Source organism: Bombina bombina, chromosome 5 (assembly GCF_027579735.1).
Source record: "Bombina bombina isolate aBomBom1 chromosome 5, aBomBom1.pri, whole genome shotgun sequence".
Taxonomy (NCBI): Eukaryota; Metazoa; Chordata; class Amphibia; order Anura; family Bombinatoridae; genus Bombina; species Bombina bombina.
This window is the reverse complement of record NC_069503.1, coordinates 612,232,802-612,252,801: the sequence shown is the minus strand read 5'-3', so window position 1 is coordinate 612,252,801 and position 20,000 is coordinate 612,232,802. Positions and strand designations below refer to the sequence as shown.

The following is a 20,000-nucleotide window of genomic DNA, read 5'->3' as shown; positions in this document are numbered from 1 at the left end:
TCACTCACAAACTCTGTGTATGTGTTCACTCTACCTACTGCTGTCATGGTCATAGCAGAGGCAAAGAGCGCAGAGCTACAACCTTCAGTGAGACGGACGGCATAGCTTCCTATTGGCTGTACCGCCCTCCTTGTGACTTTTAGAAAAAAAGACAGTTGGAAAGGGGCGGCTGGCTACTGCTGACAATACAGAAAATCGGAGGTAAAATAAATCGGTTTTAATTAACTTTTTTTGCTTCAGCTTTGAGACTTATGAAATGTACAGATGACATTCTTTAATATTTTGACTAAGTTTACCTAAATTTCTCTTCCATCCAGGCTAACCAGTAAGGACAGTAAGTAACCGGGTACACACTTTAAAACAATGGTATTCATAAATTGATTTGTTTAGAATACGCCTATAAGTGCTAGTGCAAGCAAGTGAAAGGAAAGCTGCTCTGCTTTGAAGGAATGTGCACACTTTATGAGGCACCGGCTCCTACTGTGCATGTGCAAGAATCTGCAGCTGTTAGACGTTTATGAGTCTGTGATTAGTATTTGTCTTTTTATTATATGCAATTCTACTCTGTTTAATGGTCCTTTAAACAAGTGCCCATATCACACATTTATATCAAGAAAAGTTTAGTTTGATAATGTGCAAACAGAAGAATCTGGTTAGCAGATAAGGTGCAGTCACTGAATCCACTGCAAAAGTATGACCTTATCTATTGTCAGTCATGAACACCAGCAACAACATTATCAGCAGAGGAAGTTGTAGAAGAAGAGTATAGATGTGGAATCAGTGAATGTGTTAGTTTAATGCCTTGTTATCACAAAACTGTTATATACTGAGCAGATAAGAAAAGTAATCATTGTTCTGTAGTCAAAAAATAAACTGCTTGTATAACGATAGAACAGTTTTTGTTCTGATAAACCACCCCATAAAAGTTTTCATTGTAAAGAGATAAGCTTAAAATTAACTAGATCAAAGGCTGTATAACTCCATACAATTGGTTGCCTGAAGCATGCACAACTGTAGGTCTCTAGAGTACACTGATACCAAAATATTGAGTTTGATATCTATCATATTAATGTACATTAAAGTGATTTTTCTCTGTTGCTTTTAAAAGGGTATTTAAAAATGATATTATGGTTTATGTTTCTTTCTCTGCTTCTAAATGGTGTCAGTGTCCACCAATAGATTTCTTGGAGCCGTCAGTACTAGCCATAGAGAAAAAGTTGTACTTCTCATTTCAAAATCAAATAAAAAATCTTAAACTTAACTATTTTCATCATCATCATCATCGTTATTATTATTATTTCATTTAAAATCACTTTAACAACTTACTAGTTTTTGGAGAAGATTGATTTTATTTTGAATGATAAATCTAAAATAACCTATAAATAAGAATTTTCAGATATCATCATATTACAATAAAATAACACCTTTTCTAATGAAACAACAAAGTAAAGAAAATATACAAAATGACTGATTATAGATCTTTGCTTATAAATAAATAAATTAATAAAAAAAAATCAATACATTTGATTTGAATTTGGCACCAATTTCAAAATTTCCAGGAAAGTGTCCCCTGTGAAGAACATAAAAAATTGTCACTCCTAAATAAAATTCTCAGAACTAATATTGACTGAGTATTAAGATACCAAATATATACAGGTGTATATGTTAGTGTATATGAATGGTGCTATGTTACTATCTGTAAATACACTTAATAGTGTTACATATTGTGCAGTGGGGGAGTGCCCTGCTTTTTAACTGGCTTATTAGAGCAATAAAGCACTAAAACTAATTTATATTACTACTTAAGACCCTAAATTTAATATAAGCAATGCCCAATCCCCCAAGTAATACAATGGATTTAAAAACTACCAGCACATGATCATATGTATAACCATTTTAAAATAGGCAACTTAAGTACATAAATATTTGAAAATATATGACAAATAAAAAATAACAACCACATTTACCTTATTGGAGTAAAAGGGACAGTTAATTCAAAATGCAACTTTCATGGTTTGGATGAAGATTTGCTTTGTTCATTTGGTGTCCTTTGTTGAATAATAAACCTAGTAATCAGAAGCGTAAATGTGTATTTAGCAATGTTTAACATTGCTACAAACATTGTTGCTAAAGCTGCTTCCATAGAGTGCAAGCTCCTGAGCCCATATGGACCTACTTAGGTTTATTCTTCATCAACGGATACCAAGATAACAAAGCACATTTGATAATAAAAGTAAATTGGAGATGTGTTTAAAATTGCGTGCTCTATCTTCTCTGTACCTTGGAAACTTTTTTTTTTTTTAAATTGTGGCCCCTGTCTTAATCACAAAAGAAAATATGTTGATTTAATATCCATTTGAGTGCAGAAGCGTATATATTCTGATGTTGCAGAAAGATATATAAATGTAACAAAAAGATTCATTTCATTAACTTTGCATTTTTAGTTGTTTCTTCGAAAGCAAAAGAACATATATTTTCAGTTTATCCTGAATATCGACCTCAACATAGAGATTAATTATTGTCTACATTCTTACGTGAAAAGTATTATGTGAAAACAGGTATTGAAGCATGAACACAAATTGGAAGAATCTGGCTCATAAATACAGCTGTCATGTGTCAGCCTAAAATTATTTCATGCAGATTTTACTACATAGATGAAGGGAGTAACCAAAATCTGTCAGTCTTGGAATGCCTTGTATCCAAGGAGTGATATTTCTTTTTTGTAATTTAAAGAGATACAAATGGGATTATATCGTGAGCATTGTGTAGAGCGGTGATGGGCAATTTCCTAACATGTGGGTGCCACAAATCAAATTCTGCATATAAATGTATGGCTATTAAACACACAAATAATGATATTTTCTCTAGTTTAGTAGAACAGGCTCAGATTTAGGTGAGGTGGCAACTCTCTGTCTGCTGTTCTTCCCTACCGAGACCTCTTTTGAGTTGTGGTCACCTTGTTTGCCCACCTACCTGGGGCCACAAAATCAATGGCACATATTCTTAGTTCTGCTTTTTCCCTGGGGGACGCAAAAACTAGTGCAGAGGGCCGCATATGGGCCATGTGATGCCAATAGGCTGTCCCAGGTGTAAACTTTTTTTTATTTTAATGTAATCATCATTCACTTATATGTCCTATTATCTAGAGCTGTTAGATCAATGCTAAATAAGTTTGGTTAGGCATTTCTGTATTGCAAAAATATCATTGTGTACTTAAAAATATGAAATTATATGGTAGACATAAATAAATGAATAAATGTGTGTGTAGACGGCTTGGCACACATTACATTTATCTGCAAGATGGACAGCTTTCATCAGCAAAGGATTAATAGTAACCTGACAGTATAATCACGTTTATTATGCTGAAAGACAGACAGACCTGTAGGCGCGCTACTAGTATGAGGGGGATTAATCTTCAGTAGGGGTCCGGAATGAATTGTCCACTGGGTTCATGCCTGAAGGAAAATTATAAATGTTTCCTCCATGCTTGGATAAGAGAAGACCAAGGATGTTTGCTTTAAGTAAGGAATGTTTATCCTATATGAAAATTCAGGCCTCAGCCATATTTTTCAGTAACAGGCCTTGACAAGAGCAGTTATTTTAGCGTGAATAGAAAAATAATGTCTCCTCTATTTAGTATCCTTTTTTTTTATTTGGAGAAAGGATCTGTTTGCTACACATTCACACGCAACATAGTCTTACTTATAGGGAGTGATAACTGTGTGGCAAAGTATGACACTATAATGTCTTTTGTAGTATAATTTAGAATTTTCCCTATATTTTACAATGAGAAGACTAGTCTAGACTAGACCAACTGCCTCCCTAGTTTCTACATTATCTTGATTTTTGTGTTTTCGATTTGGGATTGTATTGTATTTGGAGTTGTTAGAAGATTTACATAAAAACAACAACACAGAATATATCTAGAAAAAACCTTATAGAGGTAACCTTGTAGAAAAACTGGAATAAATTAACCCCTTTGCCTTTAATAAAAAGCAAATTTCTCAACTAGTTATTTTGTCTGTACCAGGTAAGAATGGCAAGCAAAACTGTGTATATCGGCATAGTTAGGAGGAGAGGAATGAGTACATTTAGACGCAAACTAATCATGAATGAAAGTGGGGTTCGATTTTGATCATAGTTACACTGATTACTCCCAGAAAGATTACGTTTACAATCACTTTAAATAAAAAAAATCTGATTGAAATAAAAACTTATCTGATTTTTTAAAAATAAAATAATTTATTTTTTATCCACCCTGGTAGCATATTATGTTGCATGGGTCTGTATAACTTAAATAATCATTGCCAAAGAAAAATAAAGTGTTAGGCGAACCAAGCTAAACTAGCATAAAATGCAAAATAATTTTTATCAGAGGCTTCCATGTTAGTTAGAAAGTAAGGGATTGGCTGAGTCAAATGTGGATACTTGTAGAATAGCTATTTTATATTTAAATTCAGTATATACAGAAGATATATTATACAAGAAAGTAACAACACATATTCAGCCTATTTTATATTCCTCTTGTTTATTACACAAGACCCCAGAGACACAGCAGGTTCCATTTTTCCCATGTACCCTAATCATATGTCTTCTAAGATTAAAGGGACACTGTAGTGAAAACAATGGCGTGCTGTGATTTGCTGTGGAATTCTATGGGGGTGACCACAATCCTTTTGAAGAGTTTATCTTTTGATTTGTCTACAAAATTACCCATTAAGGTCTATGTGGATTTTTGTAGTTAAATATTTTAAGGTCAATCACAATTCTTTAGAAAACTTATCTTAACAATACACTGTACATTTTTTTTTACAGTACACTGTCCCTTTAATTGACCTTTAGCCCTGCAAATGAGTTAAACACATAGAGCCACAAAAAAACTGTTGGTCCCAAGCCAGAAACTGCCAGTTAGCCAATCAGCAGTGGCATTCGGAAAGGCCTGCTAATCATAAGCTGCATTAGGCTTGGAAGTTGCAAAGCTTGTGGATCCCGTGCAATACTTAACCTTTGTGTTTAACTCCTTTATGGGGTCAAACACATATAGTTCCACAAAGTACAGTGACAAAATGACATGCTGAAACGATTAAGAGCGTGACATTTTTTCTATTACAATCTCCCTTTAATGATAAAAACAATTATGCTTATAACTGGTTGTAATAATTGTTAAATAAAGAGTACACACAATGGATTTTATAGGACTATGTTAACACACCTCACCTGCATCCCTGTACAATGCACCAATGTAGATTTTTCTGGGATGAAAAATAGCCCCTTATCAAATATTCATGGTTGCTGAAAAGTGACTTCTTCTAGATGAGAAAAGAGTGAATGATAATTTTTTGCCTCTTCGGGAAGCTCATCTTCAGAGCTTGATAAGAAGCTCATCTCATTCTTCTGTTCTTATCTGCAATTTGTTTATTCGTGCTCTTGCAGAGCAGTGCTGGCTGGGACAAAGAAATTCAGAACATTGCTTTACACTTAGAGGGAAGCTCTGTGCCAGGGAAACCACTGCTGCTTTGCCTGTTGTTCGTTTGGAAAGGGGTTAAGTTGTTCTCTGTTTAGGTCTATTTGCACATCAGTCTTGTCAAATGATTACTTTAGTTCCTGACACTTGAGCACCAAAGCAAGTGTAAAAAGCTGCATATGTTACAGGTAACCTGTGCCTTGATATTACAAATATTCTTATTTACTGGGTGTCAATAGAAATTGGTGAAGCTTTCTGAGATGTTATAAATAATATTTAGTATTTACTTTCTGCCATTACAAAGGGAATGTCATGACATTAACTTTTGAAATGGAAATGTACCAGCTGACTGCATATATCACATTGTATACTGAACATTGTGCAGCATACTTAGCTCACAGAATTTGAGTGCAAGCCTCTCTAGGAAGTGTGGAACACGCACAATATCCAGAGACTTTCTACAGCAAAAGCAAGCAAAATAAATAATAAATGCATATTCAATGCTAATTTATTTTTATTATTTAATTTATAGATTTTTAAATTGAGTTTAATGTCCCTTTAAACAAAGCAATATACTAGGCCTTAAAGGGACACGAAACCTAACATTTTTCTTTCATGACTCAGGCAGAGCATTCAATGTTAAACAATTTTCCAATTTACTTATTTTATCATTTTTTTTTGTTCTCTTTGTTTAAAAGCATATCTAATTAGCTCACCTGAAGTTTTTAGCTAGCTCCCAGTAGTAAATTGCTGCTCCTTCAACCAAGAAGAATAAAGCAAATTTGATAATAGAAATAAATTGGATTTTTTCCCCCTAAAATACAGGATGGGGATCACATGAGTAGCCTTTTAGGACCATATATGGATTCTGCTCTGTACATTAAAGGGACAGTCTAGGCCAAAATAAACTTTCATGATTCAGATAGAGCATGTAATTTTAAACAATTTTCCAATTTACTTTTATCACCAATTTTGCTTTGTTCTCTTGGTATTCTTAGTTGAAAGCCTAACCTAGGAGGTTCATATGCTAATTTCTTAGATCTTGAAGCCCACCTCTTTCAGATTGCATTTTAACAGTTTTTCACCACTAGAGGGTGTTAGTCCACATATTTCATATAGATAACACTGTGCTCGTGCACGTGAAGTAATCTGGGAGCAGGCACTGATTGGCTAGACTGCAAGTCTGTCAAAAGAACTGAAAAAAGGGGCAGTTTGCAGAGGCTTAGATACAAGATAATCACAGAGGTTAAAAGTATATTATTATAACTGTGTTGGTTATGCAAAACTGGGAAATGGGTAATAAAGGGATTATCTACCTTTTAAAACAATAAAAATTCTGGTGTAGACTGTCCCTTTAACTCACAACTGTCCTAAGCAAACATGTTACAAGTTTACAGTTCTACATTTTATAGTAGGGTAAGGCTGAAAATAATTTGAAAATGGAAAAAATTATATATTTCATTCAGTATCTTTTTTTGCAGCTTTTTTTTGGATTGGAAGTAATGAGAAGACAACATGGAAGCCCAGTCCCATAGAACTACTGCAAGTGAGAAGAAAAAAGTAGAGAATTCTATTGTGAAAGGCCACACTCGAACCGATGTAAGCGAAAAAGCTGTTGCCTCCAGTACAACTTCCAATGGTAAGTCTCAGCAAGATGTTATCTTATAGATACATTTTATTTCACTTCCAACTCTGTGATTTTATCTAAAAATGTGACTTTTTTTTTAAGGAATTATAATCTTAGCGGAGTGTCCGGTTCCTTAAAATGCTTTACTCTTTACACGCTAACTGAGGATTTTTTCACTTTCTCTGTTATTCCGAAATAGAAGGCAAATGATCAGAGAGCACTAATCTGAATCTCCTTGGAGACTTATGATGTAATAACAGAAAATAGGCAAGTTGACCAATTTACAAAATCAATACTAAAGCCATAGATTGTTTATTGTAGAAATAGTGAATTTAAAAGTGTCTCAGATGCTCTATCTTAATCATGCAAGTTTCATTTTAACTTTCCTATCCCTTTAATGGGAGTTAAACATGGACATTTATAGGCTTTTTATCCTTTCTATATGTGAATATAACATTATATATGTCCCAAAAATTGGATGCCAAAACCTCTGTCTGAATGAAAAAAGAATTTTTGGGGGTTTATATCTCTTTAAATAAAAATATGTGCATGCCACTATTGCTTTGAAAAGTTTTTTTTTTTATTCTGCATGACACTAACTTTATTCATGGAGCACAAACTCTTTATCTGTTCAAACAAAGGCTTGTCTTGTCATCCAACTGAACTATTTTAATTAAAACCTCTCAGATGCTGGCTTGGATGGCATGCATTTGTGTTATTATTAGTTTAGTAACCGTCGGCTGTTGTAGATTCATAATTTATTTAGACACATATGGAGGTATTTAGCAAGTTTTATCCCAGTTTTGCCGTGGGGTATACATAAGAATGTCCATACTTTTTCCACAAAAATGTAATTAATATTAATAAATATCAAACTGAAAACTCTTAAATTCCAAGCTCTTTCTAAAGAATGGAATTTTTATAGTTCATTTTTTTTTTTTTCATATGGTGTGTGGAACGTTTGCATGTGCTAGGTTATTTAATATATTTATTAGTAACTTTTCCTTAAGAACCAGGCGGGAACCTGTTTTTGTCGACATATTAACCCATATTTATCTCATTGTAATTTGATATCTCTAATTAACCATCTACGCTCCATTGAAAGAACGCTAATTATAAATGCATTTTAGCTTTAGACACCAGCTCTTTTGTGAGGTGAAAGGTGGTATTATTGAAGAGGCAGTGTGGAGTTATAGAAGATTATCCTAATGACGATGTAACATGAAACTATGATTGAGATATTAATAAATGGCAGTAAGGGCACTTTTATTTTGTATTATGATTTATTTTTAAACAGCAAAGAAAAAGAAGTAAAATATAACTTTTAAGAGACACAGAAGATTTGGATTTTGTTGCAAGACGGTTTAAGAGCATATGCATCTGGTATTAATAAGATAAAAGTGTTTTATCATTTATCTTAATAAGACGTGATGAAAACCATGTTTAAATGCATTGAAAAAATGTATAAAGTAAGTTCCTTTGAAAAGCATAGTATACACATTTACCATTTGTCCAAAGAAACCCCTAGAATTATTATTATTATTATTATTATTTTTGTCTATTACAGCTCCCAACCAGTGATGATGCTTATGCCAGTGAACATACATGTTGTGTCTATAACAGTCGCTGAGTCAGTAAACAGCTATAGCTACTGTGGATGGCCAAAGTTTCTACAGAAATTTCCAATAATGTAATTAAAGGGACACTGTACCCAAATTTTTTCTTTTGTAATTTAGATAGAGCATGCAATTTTAAGCAACTTTCTAACTTACTCCTATTATCAATTTTTCTTCGTTCTCTTGCTATCTTTATTTGAAAAAGAAGTCATCTAAGCTTGTTTTGGGTTCAGTACTCTGGACAGCAACTTTTTTATTGGTGAATTAATTTATCCACCAATCAGCAAGGACAACCCAGGTTGTTCAACAAAAATGGGCCGGCATCTAAACTTACATTCTTGCATTTCAAATAAAGATACCAAGAGAATGAAGAAAAATTGATAAAAGGAGTAAATTAGAAAGATGCTTAAAATGTCATGCTCAATCTGAATCACAAAAGACAAAATTTGGGTACAGTGTCCCTTTAACTACAGAAAATAATAGTGCTGTTGGTACACTGTTATATAGGGAGCAGCACTTTAGTGACATCACTAATGCAAGTAATCATTGCCCGCACATGCTATTACAACCAAATCAGTAAAAGCAGCAGTGAGAAGAGAAAAGTAGATATTCTTTCTAGATAGTTTTTTTTTCTTTTTTGCATTCATAGCTTTAAATTGACTCTAAGGGACACTGAACCCAAATGTTTCCTTTCATGATTCAGATAGAGCAGGCAATTTTAAGCAACTTTCTAATTTACTCCTATCATCAATTTTTCTTCGTTCTCTTGGCATCTTTATTTGAAAAAGCAGGAATGTAAGCTCACGAGCAGACCTATCTTTGGTTCAGCACCTGGGTAGCGCTTGCTGATTGGTGGCTAAATGTAGAAGTGCGTGTCATTTATTTGGAATGATTGTGTTACAATTTCTTTGGTCATTTTTTATATTTCTTTAAGGCAAAGTCAGAATTTGTTGAAATACGATGATGTCCTACACAAATGTACAGGATTTATGTTTTAATTCATTTAATTCATTTGTACAGGTATGGATGCAGGATAGTTGTGTAATGATTTTGATAGTGATCTTTTTATGTAATGAGTCATGTTATTTAGTGAAAAATAATGTTATTTTATAGGGAAAAGGATAAGCAGTGTCTAAGAAAGAACTGTTTAGGGATTCAAGTACAGGTGGCCCTCGTTTTACAACGGTTCAATTTACACCATTTCAGAATTGCAACCTTTTTTTCCAGTCATGTGACTGCTGTTGAAAAGCATTGAGAAGCAGTGCATTTATTAAAATAGCCAGTAGATGGAGCTGTCTGCTTGTGTTGCAGCAAAGCCAAGCAAGCTGAAATTAATCAGTTTAACCAGACCTGAGCTATCGAGCAGATTTCAAAGGAACAAGATCTTTCTGTCTATTAATCAGTCCAGATTGGAATGCATAGAAAGAACTGTTTGCAGAAAAATGCAAGTGAAGTCTGTGTTGTGTGATTATTTTATTAGGTTTATAATGCTGTTTAGCAAATGTTTTTGTTCATTTAACTTAGTTTAATTATATATTCTGTGTTGTGTGATTATTATTTTAGGTTTATAATGCTGTTTAGCATTTAAAGTTTTCATTTCAAAGCTTTAAAAATAATGTATTAGGTGTTACTTATGACAATTTTGAGAGGGGCCTGGAACCTATCTCCCTCACTTCCCATTGACTTATATTATAAACTGGGTTTCAATTTACAACGGTTTAGATTTACAACCATTCCTACTGGAACCTAACCCCGGCGTAAACTGAGGGCTACCTGTATATATAAAGCCCTCACAAACAAAATAAACAAATGTTTTATATTATAAAGAAGCCAGCTAATATTTGATTAATTACAGAAGAGTGTTGAGGAGTTATGGGAAGTATATATAGAAATTGAGCACCACAGGAATTATTCATTCATCTCCTTATATAATTCTGTTTATCATTAGATGCAAATATGTAGCACATCTCATAGATACATAAAATTAGAATGTGTGGGAATTCCTAAAAACATATGAATGCCAGGAATCCATTCTATTTTTTGTAACTTAGGAGGCCAGATACAGTTTCAATGTTTTACAGCCCATTTGTCATGTTCCTTTAACCCAGCAGAGACCAACTTGGAAGGAGTTTGTTAAAAAAATAATTAAAAAAAAGACTTTGAGTAACAGATCTACAGATGTGCCTAGGACTCCTTTGTGACTGGTTGCCCCCCCAGTGTTAGTGTTAGCATATTGGTTAGGAGAGTATAAAAATTCTATCATTGGCAAACATGACTTTATTTAAGAAAAAAAAAAAACAATGTGCAACTGGGTACAAATCCCACAATGTCTGCAAGCAGGACACGGCTGGTCAGCCAATCAGGAGCGGCAGTCACGTGACTAATCACCAGACCATTGTCTGTGTCCTTCTTGGGCGCTTGCAGGACTTTTATCTATGTGCTTAGACTCTTTGCAAAAGTAAAGCACATAATTTCCTAGGATAATTAATGCACAAGTGATGTGCTTTAAAGGGTGTTTAATAGGTGTTAATTGCAGAATGGAATATTATTATATAATCTTTTTAAATATACAAAAAATAAATCTGAGTGTACTATCCCTTTAATGAATTAGAGCATTTCATGTTTTGCCTTAGAATGCCCCTTTAATAAATGGAAGCACAATGGCTATTTTACCTCCTTTTGGCCAACTATGTTGAACTTTGTTTTTCAAAAAGTCAAGGGGTTTGGAGGTATTGTCTTTATCACAACACTGTGAAGGTGTATTACTCAGACATGTATATCTCATGACCATGGCATAGGGAGCCTTATGATGCCATTTTGTAAAAATTCAGTGACTCACACGAGTGAGGTTAACCTACATTCACTTTCACTCTTGTGTAATGACTGTTGGGGTATAAATATATATAAAAAACAATATAATTATGCTTTATTTTGATATATCATGTCTGTTCCTTGTTATTTAATATTCCAGTGGCTAAGGATAAGTAGTTTGGAAAGTATAATTATAACATGGGAGTTCAGTAAATGCATTACATGAAGATTCCATAGATAATGAAGATATTCAACTCATTTTGTATTAATATACAGGGAGTGCAGAATTATTAGGCAAATGAGTATTTTGACCACATCATCCTCTTTATGCATGTTGTCTTACTCCAAGCTGTATAGGCTCGAAAGCCTACTACCAATTAAGCATATTAGGTGATGTGCATCTCTGTAAAGAGAAGGGGTGTGGTCTAATGACATCAACACCCTATATCAGGTGTGCATAATTATTAGGCAACTTCCTTTCCTTTGGCAAAATGGGTCAAAAGAAGGACTTGACAGGCTCAGAAAAGTCAAAAATAGTGAGATATCTTGCAGAGGGATGCAGCACTCTTAAAATTGCAAAGCTTCTGAAGCGTGATTGTTACAGAAGCATTAGTTATTTTGTTGTGAAGAAACTTATTTCCCAGCAGCAATGCCTGAACCAGCCAAGCCAGCGCCTAAGAAGGGCTCCAAGAAAACTGTAACAAGTATCATTTCATAAAGGGTTAACTCTGTTCAGTTTTGAGAAAACTATTTTCTGAGGCAGGTTTCCTAGCATATTGTGTACTGTAATTAAGTTTGTGATAAGCATTCACTGCTAGGTGATAAGAAGGACTCAATTGTTTTCTTGTGTGTACTTGTTATCTGCGGTGGCCTGTCCAAGGGCTTTGTCTAAATGTGTGATGGGGGATTTAATGCTTCCCCCCCTGGGAGTGCCCTGTGTGCATGTAACCTAAATAAAAAGCAGGCTGGGCATCCCAGTCCTCAGTTCTTGGTTGTCCCTCAATCGCAGCGTTGACTCGTTTTTGTGGGCAGAAGGGTATCCTAGCTGTACTACAGCTAAGGGGGATTATTCTACATTTGCGAGACTCATATAGAATACTATGGAAAGCAGTTTCTCCCCTCTTCAGCAATAGGAATCCAGGATACTAAGCGGTCCATCTCTCAGCGAGACTAAGGGTAACCGTAACATTTGGCGGCAGCGGTGGGATGTTTCCTGGATTTCCTAGGAGAGGTACAGAACGGATGGAGAGCGCTTACGAAAAATTGAAGCGTACAACCCTAAAGGATTTACTTGAAAGCAGAGGGGGGTACGCCAGCAACCGGCCGAGGAGAGAGCTGATCGCAGAATTGACCGAACTGGATCAGAGCTTCACAATGGCGGAAACACCGACCACGATTAGTGACGAAAAAACCAGGATTGTTCGGGAGAGGCTCTCACTGTACGGGCCGAACCCCTCCATGGAATTGGTACAGCAGTTGATGGCGGAAGCGGACAAGGATATACGAGAGACTCGAGCCCACGAACTCAACCTAGCGAACGCACACCGCAATGCTGAAGCCCCGCAGGTAATCATCCCTGTCGAAAATGCTGGGAGGCCCAAGATACCCTATGCGGCATTTCGACCCTTCCTAGAGAGCGAGACAGGGATTGATGAATATTTGGCGGACTTCGAAAGGCAATGTGCCCTGCACCAGATTCCCAACAGGGAGTGGCCCACGATATTGTCTGGGAAACTATCCGGGCGAGCCCTGGAAGCCTTTCGTACTCTGGGTGCTGAGGAAGTGACACAGTATGAGCTAGTTAAGGAGACACTGTTGCGACGGTACGCAGTAACTCCGGACGCGTATCGCCGACAGTTTCGGGGCACGAAAAAGAAGCCTAACGATACCCATATGGAATGGGCGCACCGAATGCGGAGAGCGGCAAATCACTGGATGAGCGGAAGTAAAGCGGTGACTGGTGAGGAAATTTTACAATTGTTTCTCTTAGAACATTTTTATAATGGCATGGAACAGCAAGGGAAGGAATGGCTGCGAGACAGGCGACCTTCTACCTTAGAAGAAGCAGCCAAATTGGCCGATGAACATTATGACTCCCGTCTTCACGAACCCAGAGAGGTTTACCGTGCACCCCCTCGTGCTGAATTCCGAGCCCCGGTGCCCGCAGGGCCCGCCCGACACTCAGGACCACCCAATAACAGCTCTGAGCGTCCCAGACCGACTTGCCACCGATGCAAGCAACCAGGGCATTTCATGGCTAGCTGCCCCCTTAATACGCACCAGACACCCAGGAATTACAATTACCCCTCTGGGGCATATCGTCCGGCCCGGACCCTCTGTGTTAACCAAGAGGCCCCTATGGAGGAATATTTGGGGCCGCTTCACGAGGCGGACCCTGTATATGCTGCCTCAGATAACCGCCAGCACCATCGGCAGAAGGTATGGCTCGAGGGGCGATCTACCGAGGGATTGAGAGACACAGGGGCTACTATCACGCTGGTACAGAGTCATTTGGTGCCGGAGCACAAGCGATCTGGACAGACTGTGGCCGTTAGAGTGGCGGGGGGGGATGTGTACAAAATTCCAACAGCTAAAGTGCATCTTGATTGGGGAGCGGGAAAGGGGGCTGTGAACGTGGGCATAATGGATAATTTACCTGCTGAAGTACTACTGGGCAATGATTTGGGCCCCATGACTTCTGCCTATGCTCCAGTATGCAACAACGAGGCGGACCCAGTGACTACACGGGCCCAAGCCCGGACGGAGCGAGAACTCTCACCAGTGCGGGAGACACAGGTAAGACCTACCCCGACCTTGCCTGACATGTTAGGCCCCATACCCTGGGACACCCCAGATGCTTTCGAGACAGAGTCTAAGACTGACCCGACCTTACAAAAGTACCGGGAACGAGCAGAGACCGGAGGGGGCGGGGCAGATAATGAAACATTCTTATGGGAAAAAGGGAAATTATACCGCTGGACAGAGAAAAGGGGACAGCGTAGGCGACAGCTGGTAGTGCCCCACAAATACCGTCAAGAAATCCTCAAGATAGGCCACGACATCCCCTTAGCAGGCCACCTAGCTGTAACCCGTACCCTACACCGCATTACTCACACGTTCTTTTGGCCAGGGGTACACGCTGACGTTAGAACTTACTGTAACACCTGCGATGTGTGTCAACGAGTAGGAAGGCGAGGCGATCACCCTAAAGCCCATCTAGTAAATATGCCCATTGTAGAGGAACCCTTCAGCCGGGTTGCTATTGACCTAGTGGGACCACTGGCTACCCCTAGTCCCTCCGGTAAGCGCTACATTCTTACCGTAGTGGACTACGCTACCAGGTACCCAGAGGCTGTCGCCCTATCCAACATACAAGCGGATACGGTAGCGAATGCACTAGTACAGGTGTTCTCCCGGGTAGGATTTCCAAAAGAAATCCTATCCGACCGAGGCACCCAATTTACGGCTGAATTGACCCAACAACTCTGGCAGGTTTGCAAAATTAAGTCCCTCCTGAGCTCCCCATACCACCCCCAGACGAACGGGCTGTGTGAGAGGTTCAATGGGACCCTCAAGCAAATGCTCAAGACGTTCACTCAGGAATACCGAGACTGGGAACGCTTCCTGCCGCACCTCCTTTTTGCTTATCGGGAGGTGCCCCAGGAAACGACAGGGTTCTCTCCCTTCGAGTTGCTCTACGGAAGAAAGGTACGGGGACCCCTAAACCTGATCCGGGAGCACTGGGAGGGAGAGATGGAGACTGACGGTGTCCCCATTGTGCCATACGTGCTGGAACTCAGGGACCGAATGGAGCAATTAGCCAAATCCGTGCGGGCTAATCTCCAGTCGGCCCAGAGAAGACAGAAAGTATGGTACGATCGGGGGGCCCGAAAGAGAATCTTTACCATAGGACAAAAGGTGTTAGTACTTAAGCCGGTGAAGACAGACAAATTGCAGGCGTCCTGGCAGGGCCCCTACCAGATCGTAGAGAAAAGGGGAGACACCACTTATGTGATAGCTAGCTGCCACGACAACAATCTTAGAAAGACATTCCATGTAAACATGCTCAAGGAATATTTTGAGCGACCAGAGAACGTGACGGCCGTATGTTGTTCCCCTCAGGAAGGCCCCGACAGTCTACCCATTCCAGACCTATTAGAAAAGAGTCTCCCCACAGGTATAGTGGCTCAGGTTCAGATAGGAGACCGACTTAGCCCCACTGAAAGGGAGCAGCTCAACCAACTCCTACAGTCCAAACACCTCACCTTCTCCCCGAAGCCAGGGTACACTACTTTAACCACCCACCAGGTAGATACTCCGGGACAAGCTCCCTTGCGCCAGGCTCCGTACCGAATCCCCGAAGCAGTTAGGATAGGAATGAAGAAGGAGATCGATGAGATGCTCCAACTCAGGGTAATTGAGCCCTCCGATAGTCCCTGGGCCTCCCCAGTTGTCTTGGTGCCCAAGAAAGATGGGACCACCCGGTTCTGCGTAGACTATCGGAGGCTCAATGAAAAGACCGTGACGGACGCTTACCCTATGCCCAGGGAAGACGAGCTACTCGATCGTATAGCCAGGGGAAATTACCTGACCACTATTGACCTCTGCAAAGGTTACTGGCAGATTCCCCTGGCCCCGGAGGCTATCCCCAAGTCGGCATTCGTCACCCCATTCGGCTTATATCAGTTTAGGGTAATGCCGTTTGGGATGAAGAATGCCCCAGCTACATTCCAGCGCTTGGTGGATAGGCTCCTGGATGGCTTCCAGAGTTTTGCTTGCGCCTACCTGGACGACATAGCGATCCACAGTGAGTCATGGGAGGACCACTTAGCTCACATAGGAATGGTTCTGGATCAGATCCGGGCTGCTGGCCTGACTCTGAAGCCAGAAAAATGCCACTTTGGGATGGCCGAGGTACAGTACCTGGGTCACCGGGTGGGGTGTGGAAAGCAGCGACCAGAGCCGGCCAAGATAGAAGCTGTCGCCAATTGGCCCACCCCCATCACTAAGACTCAGGTCCTAGCCTTCCTGGGCACGGCAGGGTACTATAGACGGTTCGTACCAGACTACAGCACACTTGCCAAACCCCTGACTGACTTGACCAAGAAGAACTTACCTCGACAGGTCCTGTGGTCTCCCCACTGTGAAACGGCTTTCCAGGCTCTCAAAAATGCTCTAATTAACGCTCCTGTCTTGGCGGCTCCAGCCCTTAACAAACGTTTTATCGTCCATACAGATGCTTCCATGTTCGGGCTGGGAGCCGTCCTCAGCCAAGTAGGCGAAGATGGAGGGGAGCATCCAGTTGCCTACATCAGCCGGAAGCTCCTGCCCCGCGAAGTCAGCTATGCAGCGGTCAAAAAGGAGTGTTTGGCTTTGGTGTGGGCATTAAAGAAATTGACTCCCTATTTATATGGGCAGGAGTTCACTCTGGTCACCGACCATAACCCGTTGGTGTGGCTGAACCGGGTCTCTGGAGATAATGGCAGGCTATTACGTTGGAGTTTATCGTTGCAACCCTTCAATTTCACCATTACTTACAGACCTGGGAAACAGAATGGCAACGCCGACGGGTTGTCCAGACAAACCGACCTCAGCCCCGCATAACCAGCGGTCTGGACAGCCTTAGTCTGCCCCGAAAAGGGGTCAGACCGTGTCTGCCAGAGTGTTCCACAGAAAGGGAGCACTGTTACAGAAGCATTAGTTATTTTGTTGTGAAGAAACTTATTTCCCAGCAGCAATGCCTGAACCAGCCAAGCCAGCGCCTAAGAAGGGCTCCAAGAAAACTGTAACAAGTATCATTTCATAAAGGGTTAACTCTGTTCAGTTTTGAGAAAACTATTTTCTGAGGCAGGTTTCCTAGCATATTGTGTACTGTAATTAAGTTTGTGATAAGCATTCACTGCTAGGTGATAAGAAGGACTCAATTGTTTTCTTGTGTGTACTTGTTATCTGCGGTGGCCTGTCCAAGGGCTTTGTCTAAATGTGTGATGGGGGATTTAATGCTTCCCCCCCTGGGAGTGCCCTGTGTGCATGTAACCTAAATAAAAAGCAGGCTGGGCATCCCAGTCCTCAGTTCTTGGTTGTCCCTCAATCGCAGCGTTGACTCGTTTTTGTGGGCAGAAGGGTATCCTAGCTGTACTACAGCTAAGGGGGATTATTCTACATTTGCGAGACTCATATAGAATACTATGGAAAGCAGTTTCTCCCCTCTTCAGCAATAGGAATCCAGGCTACTAAGCGGTCCATCTCTCAGCGAGACTAAGGGTAACCGTAACAGTGATCATCGAACAATCAAGCGTTTCATTCAAAATAGTCAACAGGGTCGCAAGAAGCGTGTGGAAAAACCAAGGCGCAAAATAACTGCCCATGAACTGAGAAAAGTCAAGCGTGCCATCACTGGAGTGCCTAAAAGCACAAGGTGTGCAATACTCAGAGACATGGCCAAGGTAAGAAAGGCTGAAAGACGACCACCACGGAACAAGACACACAAGCTGAAACGTCAAGACTGGGCCAAGAAATATCTCAAGACTGATTTTTCTAAGGTTTTATGGACTGATGAAATGAGAGTGAGTCTTGATGGGCCAGATGGATGGGCCCGTGGCTGGATTGGTAAAGGGCAGAGAGCTCCAGTCCGACTCAGACGCCAGCAAGGTGGAGGTGGAGTACTGGTTTGGGCTGGTATCATCAAAGATGAGCTTGTGGGGCCTTTTCGGGTTGAGGATGGAGTCAAGCTCAACTCCCAGTCCTACTGCCAGTTTCTGGAAGACACCTTCTTCAAGCAGTGGTACAGGAAGAAGTCTGCATCCTTCAAGAAAAACATGATTTTCATGCAGGACAATGCTCCATCACACGCGTCCAAGTACTCCACAGCGTGGCTGGCAAGAAAGGGTATAAAAGAAGAAAATCTAATGACATGGCCTCCTTGTTCACCTGATCTGAACCCCATTGAGAACCTGTGGTCCATCATCAAATGTGAGATTTACAAGGAGGGAAAACAGTACACCTCTCTGAACAATGTCTGGGAGGCTGTGGTTGCTGCTGCACGCAATGTTGATGGTGAACAGATCAAAACACTGACAGAATCCATGGATGGCAGGCTTTTGAGTGTCCTTGCAAAGAAAGGTGGCTATATTGGTCACTGATTTGTTTTTGTTTTGTTTTTGAATGTCAGAAATGTATATTTGTGAATGTTGAGATGTTATATTGGTTTCACTGGTAAAAATAAATAATTGAAATGGGTATATATTTGTTTTTTGTTAAGTTGCCTAATAATTATGCACAGTAATAGTCACCTGCACACACAGATATCCCCCTAAAATAGCTAAAACTAAAAACAAACTAAAAACTACTTCCAAAAATATTCAGCTTTGATATTAATGAGTTTTTTGGGTTCATTGAGAACATGGTTGTTGTTCAATAATAAAATTAATCCTCAAAAATACAACTTGCCTAATAATTCTGCACTCCCTGTATATATATATAGTGCTTTCGTAGAAAAAAACCCTTAATTTTAGTTTCCATTTCCTATTTTCAGTGACAGATTGATATCCATATCTGTGGAATGTAGTGTCCTTATGATCACTGTAAGCAGGGAGTGGAGAAGCTGCTTATCCCGTTAGTGCAATCATTGTACTAATATTACATCTCTGTCCCTAACCATGAACTGGTCCTCACTGAAATACTATTATGAGCATGAGGAGGATTAATAATATTGGTTGTTTATGAAGTGCCATTTCATGCAGCACTAAATAAATCTTAGATGTGACTGACCCTGACCCAGATCCTCAAAGTGAAACTGACCCTATGGGTTAGATTTAATAAGCAGCGGATGCTGCTAACTACCCCTGTAGTTTCCGGCTTGCTGGAAACAGAAGTTAAGAAGTAGCTGTCATAAGACCGCTACTCCTTAAGTTCTCTGCCACCTTTTAGGTGGCGGACTGCAGTCATCCTGATCAGATACAATCGGGATGATTGACACCCAGGGGGTGGCATTGCAGAAGCATTTCACAAATATGCTGTCGGCATTTAGCAATCCCGTGCGGACATGATTTGCTACAGCGAATCATGTCCGTCTGACATTTAATAAATTGACCCCCAGATGTGTCCCTGAACCCTCACCACTATTAACTCTATAAGGAAAATGTATCAGCATTACATGCTGACAAATTCTCAAGCAGAGATCCTGTCAATCTGATGCAGCATCTGGAAAAATGTAACAGTGCACAAGAGCTCTTTTGTGCAATCCTGTTTGCAAGAGCAAGGCATAGCAGTCCTCAAAACTGAGCGAGTGCCAGAGTAATTTATTTTGCCACCTCTGAAGTGGCGGAGAGGAAAAAAAATGCAGTTGCAGGCTCCCTCATGCAAGCCTGCATGGCAAAGACTCAAAAGCTGTGAATGTACCTTAATAAATCTTCCACTATATGTCACCCGCCCCCACCATAATAACTCCAACAGATCCTCCTTATACAAGACCCTCCCACCA

At 39.8% G+C, this 20,000-nt stretch overlaps 1 protein-coding gene across 5 annotated transcripts in view; it reads left to right on the top strand.

The window, feature by feature from the left end:
- GLI3 (GLI family zinc finger 3) overlaps positions 1-20,000 on the top strand; it is a 404,554-nt gene that overhangs the window by 21,321 nt on the left and 363,233 nt on the right. For all 5 annotated transcript variants that reach the window (XM_053714572.1, XM_053714570.1, XM_053714571.1 and 2 more), the window contains exon 2: positions 6,946-7,103. In XM_053714572.1, coding sequence (XP_053570547.1) covers positions 6,980-7,103 — 124 coding nt within the window. In that variant the 5' untranslated portion in view covers positions 6,946-6,979. The remainder of the gene's footprint in view (positions 1-6,945; positions 7,104-20,000) is intronic.